The following is a 9,909-nucleotide window of genomic DNA, read 5'->3' as shown; positions in this document are numbered from 1 at the left end:
AAAATTAAAAGTTGACAATTCAAAATTTTAAATTAAATTTTTTAAAATAACATATTAAAAGGGTTTCGAGAGTTAGAGGGTAAAATTGTCATTTTATATAATATGTAGTATTACCGGTTTTCAGTAATGCAATATACACGACCCTCCCTCTCGTTAATATTTTTGGTGTAATCCTGCTCGATTTGTAATGCTACATTAACGACTAGATTACATAGCGGATGAACCAAAAATAGTAATCCTGGCAGGATAACTCGAACCAAAAGGAATATATCTTCTCAAACAAAGACCCTATGGACGATTCACGTCAATATTGCACTGCTATACAATAGACATGTATAGAATATCTACCCTCATATTATAAATTATAAATAATTAATACATAAATACCCTTGAGCTAGTGCCATCAGATTGGCTTTTGGGCATATAACTAACAATTTTCCACTTGCACTAAAGCCAAACACTTACATATCTTATATGTGTCATTTAAAGTCAACACTTCAACTGTAGTATACTGAACTTTAGCAAACTGTGAAGTTCGAGTGTGGGAATGGTGTTAGGAACTATTCCACATCTTTAAAAGAGTGGTGGAGAGATTTTTGGCAAGTTAAAGGAGTAATCAAACAGCTGAAAGCGCAAAAGTGCATTGCAAACGCACAAATTCTGCATTCTCCATTGGGGTACTGGTACCAGAGTGATTGGATACCGGTACCAGCACAAGCAGCTGCGTGGATATAGGGCTGTTTTGGTCATTTCCTTTCCCAGCTGTGGTCTTATCTCTTCTAGCTCGACCCCAACAGATCTTTATCATGTTTAAGCATTGGACAATCAGGTTTTCACCATTCTCTTTCTCTCTCTAGGGTTTTGGAGTTGTGAGAGGTGGAAATGGTGATTTAAGCTTTGTTTTCTTTCCCCTCTTGTTGTTAGCTGATTTGGAGGGCTTTAGAGCTATTGTCGAAAGGTGAAGAAAGGTATTTTGGGAAGTACTTTGCAGCCCTATCTCAGCCAGTAGCTGATTGGGAGTTCTATGAGGTGAGTTATGCAACTATTCACTAGTTTTGAACAATAGTAGTGAAATTAAGTTGCTCTTTGTCCTTTTGAGGCTAGCTATTTGAGGGAGGTTCAAAACAGCTAGAGAGGAGTTGTTTGATTGTGATTCTTCCACTTAAATCCAGGAGAAAGCTGGATTGAAGCCTTGAAGGTGATTAACTAGCTCTCTCTCTCTGCTTTGATGCTAAAAGTAGTGTTATTGGTAAAGTAGTGATGCAGTTTTTGGGTGCTTGTTCACAGCAGGATATGTGAACCTTGTAACTGAGCTTTGGGCAACTTTTGAGGCTGGTTTTGCTGTGGTTCTTCAATTCGAAACTGGGGGAAAAGCTCAATTGGAGCTGTGAGAATGTATACTACCTACTAGTCCTTTAGTTGATAATATCGGTTGCAAGTTTGAAGCAGTTTTGACCCTGGTTCGCAGCAGGTTCACAGCAGGGGAGGTGAACCCTGCGGCTAAGTTTTAGTGACTTTTGAAGCTGGTTTGAGGTTCTTCAACCCCAGCAAAGTGAAATTTAAGTCAGATTCTAAACCGGGTATGATTCTACCTAGCTTTAACGCCTATGTAGGATTCTTTTAGTAAGTTGGCGTTAAGCTTCTAACTTGATTAGTATGCTTACTAAGGGAATTGGGGACCTCGGATTACCTGCACTTGCGAGATCGACAAGAAGCGTCGATTAGTAGGTGGGTTTGACCTTTCCGGAATAAGTGGATTCCCCCTATGTTCGTTATGATGTTATAGAATTGCTAGTTATGTGTAACTATGACAATAGATTACTATGTGAAGAGTATTTGATACAAGTAGCATACTTGCTTTGTATGGCTAATATAGATCTCTATTAAGTAGAGAATTGTGGACAAATACCTTGTACAGCATATACAGTTAATATTCAGTATAGATGCTTTAACATAGAGTTAAAAGCGATATTCACATGCTAATAGCATAGTAAAAGAAAGATTGAATGTACGAATTGTCATTACACCACATAGTAATATTAAATCTCTATGAAGCAGAGAGTCAAGGCATGACATCTATTGAATGTTAACTACTGGAACACTTGTGCAGACAAGTTGACAATGAACATAGTATGCTTCGATTAGTATTAATTTCATCATGTGGTTATAACCTAGTGAATACTAGCATCTTATGTTGTACTTAGATCCCGACCTATAGGTTGGTAGAGGACATTCCATGTTTGAGACATGCCGATTGAGAACTTCGTATTGTGGATTATGCTTGCTTGCTATTGTGCTCATTCGCACATGCTTGTGAGGGTCGCTCCCAACAAGCCGGCACTCCGGAGTTGGCCTACGCGACAGATTGCTCGCCTGTGCGGGATTGGGTACCGAAGTGGATTGCCATGGGGAGTGTATACTACCACGAGACCATTAGGCACGACGCAAGCTGGACTACCTTGTGTAGATCCTTATGAATTGAACAAAATACTAAACTGTATTGCTAATAATCACTATATGATAATATGCATTCATGAGTTATATAGCATGCTTATTGGTGTAGTATGGCCTTTACTTGCATGTCATAACTGTAATATGGGAAACCTAGTAATTCTAATTTTTACTAGTCGTTATTAGCATTGTTATTTCTATCATGCATTAGATATCCAAGCTTTCTTTTGTACATCATAAACCTAGTGGTGTAATTCGCTGAGGCCGGCGGCTTACCCACTGGGAACTATTGTTTAATAGTTCTCATGCCCTCTTTGTTGTTGTTACAGAGCCATCCACTACGAGAGAGGCTAGGGACCGCGGCAAGGGAGTCACGTCTAGCTAGGCGTAGCTTGGAGTCCTGCTAGGTGATCACCTCGCTGTTATGATTTTGTTGACGAGGATGATGTGTACCCGTGTATAAAGAGACTACCACTAGATTGTACCTATAGTTGTTTTGGTGGTTTTGTGATATATATGTATGATTAGAGTGATGTATTTACAGTTTTATGTTTCTACTTCTTGTTAGTCTTAGTTGAGTGGTTCTTGTTATACTCTAGGGTACCGTTTGGTTCGGGTATAAGCAAGAACTAACTATTACAGGGATAGGTACAAGTATGGGGATAAGAAAAATAGCGTTTGGATGAAAATTGGGTTGTTCCCGAGGATAAGAAAAATATTAGAAAGTTTTATATAGAAAATGGAGGTGTTGGTGGGGATAACCGAGAACTACTATTCTCGGGTAAAAAATTAGCGTTTGGGTATAAAGGGGGGGGATAAGGGCCTATCCCTATCCCTATTCCCAAACCAAACGGTGCCGTACTTCTAGTACACTTTGGTATATTATATGCTCTGATACTATGTTAATTCTTTTGTTAATTGTTATTTCCTAGCATGATTTTGGTAGACGCCTTGTATACTGCAGGTATATAGTGGGTCTATGCATGTATCGGGTATGCTTCCGCTGATTCCCGGGTGTGACATCAACCCTTCGAGAGTGAGCTTTTTAGCTAGTGCATCTACTAAACTATTCATGATTATTGTTTTCTACTTAGCAATATTATTGGGAGTATAAATCAATTCCATCCGCTAAATATGTATGGATCATTGATGAGACCTAGGCTCTATATGAACCATATGGAGTTCTAAACTCCATGAACCAGAACACATTCTCTAGTGCATCTCATGCAGTACCACACTTAGCTTTCATGTTATCTTGCTCGAATTCTTCAAGCAATATCAACACTAATACAATCTCATGAAATCTCTCTCTTCTCTCTTAAGTATCAATGCTTCGCAAGCATCAGATAATATCTATCAGTAACATTTACTGTATCAATCATCGCACATAAAATAATACATGTGTAGGTTCCAAATATCGAATCATATGGGATCCCACACAGGTGCATCATTTCTTAATATGTCACACATACTATTTAGAGACTACTTCCTCCCAAAGGATAGTAATGTCTCTTATTAGAATTCAATCTTGTTGGCCTCTTCAACATGATCTCCTATGTACGCAGTTCACGCAATTTATCAGATCTATATCTATAGACCCGTATTCTTCAGATTAAAATATATAGCTAGATTTTTCATCGAGAAGTTCTTGACAATCAATATTATCATTCCGATTAAGTTTCTCAAATATCAAATATTGCTTACGTACAATATGTAAAGCACATTCTGTTCTCCCACTATTTCTCTTGTACACTTTTGACTTGTCCATACTTTCGATGCACCAAACACTTTGCTTGCATTTCAAAGCAGACGCCATATTTCCAAGAAGATCGTTTAGATCTATTTACAATTTGTGAGAAAATTCTTTCACGGTTATCAATAGTAGCTTTACTTAATAACGTAAATTAAGGATCAACTATGATATATCATAACCGACCGACGTCCTTAGAGCAAGTGGCAAAGAGTTTGGTGGTTGGTATCCGAGGTCCCAAGTTCGAATCCTAGTTGATTCACATTTTTCAGCTATATTTATTTCTAAATAAAATAAACGAAGCAGGTAGCGTTCTACCTATCTCTCAAAAAAAAAAAAAACTATGATATCTCATATCACCATGTGTAACGAGCAAAAACAAATAGATTATGATATCCACTACAAAATTGTTATTGTAGCTGAAATTTTCTCTTTGACCGCAACATTTTGTTGGTCTCTACCTTTTATTTATATAAATCTTTAATTTTAAAGACTCGCAAGATACCATACCTTATAGAGAGTCAAAAATTTAAGACTTATACAACATCCATTCAAATTTGTTTGTATGCATCTATCTTCTAGGATCGATATCTCATATCGTTTTTTCTCATTTAAGATAATTATTATCTCTTTTAGAAAAACAATTTCTTCCAATACCTTATGATCAAATCCAATTTGATTTGAGATTGAGAAAATATCTTAGATCTTATGTGTACAAGTATTTAATATAATCTAGACTTATAGACTCACAGCTCAATAGACACTTTGCATGTTGAACTATATAAATTCTTTACACTGCTGCTTTTTTTTATGTAAACTTTTTATCGAGAAAATAAGTATATTAACAAAAAAATTTTCCTGGAAAGAAAATATAATATCCCAACTCTTTGAGATTGATTGAGTCTATATACGCTAGATGCAGTATCTTTCCTTCCATTTTATGTTTCGAAAATAAATGATGGACATTTACAAGTCATAATAATTGCATTCTACCTTTCTGCATCTTATGTGGTATTATAGGCAAAAATTTCAGAAGACACTACTCTTAGTAATATTAAGGTAATTACCAAAATATTAAGATAAAATATATTAAAAGGAGACCGTAAGGAGTGTCGATATACTAAAGGTGATGCAATGCTCAATATTAAGGTAATTAGCCACTCGATCAACCACCACTTCATTAAATGAGCACCTCAACTAATTTTGGTCAAGTGAAACCCAAAAAGTAACTTACACAAGTGTGACTTCTCTGTTTGAATCAGTTTTATGTCGGATCAACACCAAATTTGAAAAGCAGCTGCCTCATTTTTTGCAAAGCGAATTGCTCTACTAATTTTGGCCACCGTTTATAAAATTGAATGCATGTGGCAAAGTAAATACCAAATCAGGATATTATACTATTCTTCTAACACTCCTGCTGCTAAAAGCAGAAGGAGAAGGAGAAGGAGAAGGAGAAGGAGAAGGAGAAGCAGGCCACGAGACAACATAGCAAAATGAGCAATAATTAAACAGCTGCATTACTTTATTATTCATAACAAACCAGTGTTCTTCACATCACATAGAGACCAAAAGGACACGCAGTATAGACTCGTCTCTAATTGTATCCTACATTTATCTCCACAGCAGAGTTCAATTCAGACTTCATAGTTGCCTTCGGAGAGATGACACGGGGCACATTTACCATGCAGCGGTTATTTTTATTGCTGTCGAGAAATTTTTCGGCATTATCATCAACATCTCTCAGATTTGGAGCCCTTCAGGCGACCACCTGGGCCGCTGCAAGTCTGGCAATAGGAACCCTGCAAATAAATGACAAGGTTTCATGTTAGCATTTATTTTCCTTCTCCTTTTTCTTTTAACCTTTTTGATGCATTTAGTTCTTGAATTAGGAAAATCTTACGAGGTTCTATTTTCATATAGATGATTTACTGTGCGAACAAACAGTAGCGAAGAATACCGATTCGTAAATACTGCAACTCACGCAACTTGCTAATTGAATATTTCAAACAAAATTTACAAAGAGCCCGATCTCCTAGATTGAAATCGAATTATTCTCTCCATCATGAGGTTTAAAATTTCTTAAAATTTTCCACATGCAGCTTTTTTTTTTTTTTTCCATGTGGGAATTATCGTGTACCTACTGTAATGGACATAAACAGAAGATCCATAATCGACATCCCTTAAACAAAAAGAAAAATAGCAGAGATAAAAATATCTAAAGGTGTATAATCGTGCTTTGTCTTAGGTCATTTTGTCGTCATTCTTTGGATTCGTTCATTTATATCCATCTTTTAGAAAAGTGCAACTACATCTTGATACTCTACATGCAAAAAAAACTCGAGTAGATTTGCAAATTGTCATCAGCAAAAAGGTAAATAGATAAAAAAAAGGAAAAACTATATAGTTGACCATTCAAAAAATAATCGCATAAAGTGCAATGTACTACTACGTCGATGACCAACCTGAATGGGGAGCACGAAACATAGTCCAACCCAGCCTTTGCAAAAAATGCAACTGAAGAAGGTTCCCCACCATGCTCACCACAAATTCCCACCTGTTTTGCAACAGAAACAAGCCAGTCAATCTTTCGTATTGAATACTGTAATCCGCAAGTTCTTGAGTTCTTAGCACATCTAAAGTGTACCAAATCTGATGCTAACCTTTAAGTTGGGCCTTGCTCTGCGACCTCTTTCTGTAGCAATCTTAATGAGCTCTCCCACTCCTTTCTGATCAAGCACCTGAAGTTAACAGTACAGGAAAATGTCTGTGTCACAAAGAACAAAGCTAAATAACAATGAAAAACTGAAAGAAGTAAAGGAAAATTTTAGGTGCCAATCTTATTGTGATCATCTAAAATGGTACAATAAAGTTTTTAAGTCACGGTAACAGCATTTGAAATACGTCAAGATGTGTTTAAACGAGCAATTCTTAGAAGATTACAAGTAACAATGAACAATGAAGAGTCTACAAGTATCTTATAGAATTATGTTGCTACAATCACATTGCATGAGAACCCTTTAGATATTAATGCTAAATTAACGGTACTGCCATTCTTCACTTGATACAGACAGCACAAATTGGGCAAAAAGTTGAGAGTACTTCCAAGGAGATCAACACTGATAATTTACATCTTTCTTGTACTCGATCATTTCCCATTTTCAATAGCTTAAAATCTTCCTCGTAGTCTATACATGTCTACATTTGAAGTTACTCTGCATACTATTAAGCGTCAACGTATAGGTACGACAAAGTTTTGTATTTCTTCCATGATCAAGTAGATCTTTCTACTAAAGTAATTTGATGTTGTTTTACCTCGAATGGATCGCTTTGGAGGATACCCTTAGATAAGTAGATTGGGAGAAACTTGCCAACATCATCTCTACTGTAACCAAATGTCATCTGTGTGAGATCGTTTGTTCCAAAAGAAAAGAACTCAGCTTGCTCTGCTATCTGTGGATGACCATGTAGAACTCAAATGAGAAAAGTAATGCAACTAAATTAAACCATCACAAATTGACTGAAACGGAAGCCATTGGATTCACAGTTGGCAAATTCTACTTTGAGAGGTACAACCAAAAGCAGATACAAGAACTCAATTATCAGAAAGAGAAAAGCGAAAAAGCTTTGAGCTCTTGAATCTGGTTAGCTTCCATGATTGTCTTTTCTAAAGGTACATTGAAACTACCGGACCACTATGTAACTGAGAGTATCATGGATTAAATTTTCCAAGAAAAACTATATAATGCATCTAATGTTTGCAAGTACTAATTAAGTAGACATTCTCAGGGAAAGGAAAAGTCAGTTTAACATCTCACCTCATCCGCTACTAGGGCAGCCCTAGGGATTTCGATCATGGTCCCAATTTTATAGCTAAGGGAGGTGCCCATATTAGCAAAAACTTCCTCCGCAATTTTGCGTATCAGACTGACTTGGTGCCCGAGTTCCTGTAAATCTTAAACGTCAATTGTTGAAAGATGGAGAAGTGAGTGCATAACTTCAGATTCTTTACGACTAAGCATTTGAAGACTACAGTCATAGGAGAAAAATTAGGTGAATCTTAATACTTTATTCCTCATTCCATGACTGGAAACCTCTTAAGTGTATAAGCATGAAAATAAAAGAAAGAAAGGAGTTCATAATCAAAGTTAAAATTCTCTAGGAGATAAAATTTGTGAAGTTATTAAGGGTTTCAAAAGAAACTACTGCAAGCTGATTGCCTGGAAGGTTGTCTAAAATATCACCAGTTTTTCATTTTCCCCAAAGCGGCAGACATCAAGTAATTATCTACACAGGCAAGGCTCCAATTTCTCATTAACTCTGAATCTTTATAAATGGATTCAGTTACATGACAGTAGCAATTATCAGCATTTAATTACTCATTATTCTAGCTCACAAATTAGTTATTACCAAATTATTATGAACTGAAAGAGTATGATGTAATCAGACTATCTTCAGAAATAGGAAAAGGAACATGCCTGCGGTGTACCAACGAGAGGTACCATTATTTCTGGAAGAACTTTAATACCCTGATTGCTCATGGATATCGCAGCTTCAAAGATAGCGCGCGCTTGCATCTCTGTTAATTCAGGGTATGATATACCAAGCCTACAATCACAATATTATGCCAAGTTTACCATAAAAAGTTATGATTAATGTCTATAATATAACACTCAGTCAACAATAATTTGCATGAGCGACTTGGTAAAAAAAACTGAAATGCTCATTTCAAGGTCAATTCAAAAAGTACTGGTTTTTAACACGAGTAATATGATCACCACGACATAAGTTAAATAGAATGACAGCATTTTCTGAGGAATTCAATTGGAATAGATACTATCATCCTAATAGAGTAAATTATGAAGTACAAAATAATAACAATATGATTTTAATTCAACATTAAAGTTGAACTTCAAGAAAAAAAAAGAAAAAAAAAGAAAAAAAAAACGAAAAAAAAAAGAGATTTAATAACCTGCAGCCACGGAAACCAAGCATCGGATTTACTTCAGACAGCTTCTCAATTCTTGCAAAAACTTCCTCTTCGGGTGTGCCAGTCTCTGAAGACAGTTCGCGCACAATGTCCTCAACATTACCTTCTGGCAGGAATTCATGCAGTGGAGGATCCAACAATCGGATAGTAACTGGAAGTCCTAAAATATCAATGGTTACAGAGATCAAATATCAACAGAAACCTTCTTAAAAAACCCCTTATATGTAACTTGCCAAATGAAGTAGATTAAACATGCTGTATTGGTTGGATAAATCTACTACAACAAATAGTTTAGATGAGCTGTGCACACGAACTTACTAGTAACCACAGGAAATACCAGTATGTTTAGGCTAAACGAATGTAAATCTCGTTTCAATTAATATCCTTAAACAAAATATCATGTCAGTGAATAGATTATTATGATATTCCTTTATACACAGTTCCAGCAAAACTTAATGTGTCAAATGAGTCTGTAAAATGATCACAAGCATGTCACAGCGTCAATTTTTTTGAAATTGTAACATTAAATAGCATGTTATGCTATATTATTTTATATGGGAAGATTAAATATACCATCCATGGCACGGAATATGCCTTCAAAGTCAGATCTCTGGTAAGGCAAGAGGAGGCCTAATGCTTTTTGCCTCTGTTCATGAGTTACTGCCATTATCATCTTTCTCACAGCCTTGATCCTTTCATCAGAAGCAAAGAACTGTGACAT

At 36.1% G+C, this 9,909-nt stretch overlaps 1 protein-coding gene and 1 long non-coding RNA gene across 16 annotated transcripts in view; one reads left to right on the top strand and one right to left on the bottom strand.

The window, feature by feature from the left end:
• LOC109709171 lies at positions 617-6,116 on the top strand. Of its 15 annotated transcripts, none has more exons than XR_002215905.1 (6): positions 621-1,029; positions 1,105-1,198; positions 1,291-1,728; positions 2,781-2,858; positions 3,416-3,487; positions 5,632-6,116. It is a non-coding gene; the product is annotated as an uncharacterized LOC109709171 (long non-coding RNA). The 15 variants fall into 15 exon arrangements; XR_002215902.1 differs by lacking the exons at positions 3,416-3,487; positions 5,632-6,116 and having other exon boundaries at positions 633-1,029; positions 1,291-1,395; positions 1,472-1,580; positions 1,669-1,728; positions 2,781-3,042; XR_002215908.1 differs by lacking the exons at positions 3,416-3,487; positions 5,632-6,116 and having other exon boundaries at positions 620-1,029; positions 1,288-1,395; positions 1,469-1,728; positions 2,781-3,042.
• The window catches only part of LOC109709170 (pyruvate, phosphate dikinase 2), a 31,453-nt gene continuing 27,239 nt past the window's right edge, over positions 5,696-9,909 (bottom strand). Inside the window, exons 13-20 of the mRNA XM_020231257.1 lie at positions 9,762-9,900; positions 9,171-9,348; positions 8,677-8,806; positions 8,017-8,145; positions 7,514-7,651; positions 6,862-6,939; positions 6,664-6,755; positions 5,696-6,000 (exon numbers count right to left, since the gene is read on the bottom strand). Of these exons, the coding sequence (XP_020086846.1) occupies positions 5,958-6,000; positions 6,664-6,755; positions 6,862-6,939; positions 7,514-7,651; positions 8,017-8,145; positions 8,677-8,806; positions 9,171-9,348; positions 9,762-9,900 (927 nt within the window). The 3' untranslated portion in view covers positions 5,696-5,957. The remainder of the gene's footprint in view (positions 6,001-6,663; positions 6,756-6,861; positions 6,940-7,513; positions 7,652-8,016; positions 8,146-8,676; positions 8,807-9,170; positions 9,349-9,761; positions 9,901-9,909) is intronic.

The sequence above is a fragment of the Ananas comosus genome, linkage group 4 (genome assembly GCF_001540865.1).
Source record: "Ananas comosus cultivar F153 linkage group 4, ASM154086v1, whole genome shotgun sequence".
Taxonomy (NCBI): Eukaryota; Viridiplantae; Streptophyta; class Magnoliopsida; order Poales; family Bromeliaceae; genus Ananas; species Ananas comosus.
The sequence above is the reverse complement of the archived record's forward strand: the minus strand, read 5'-3'. Positions and strand labels throughout refer to the sequence as shown.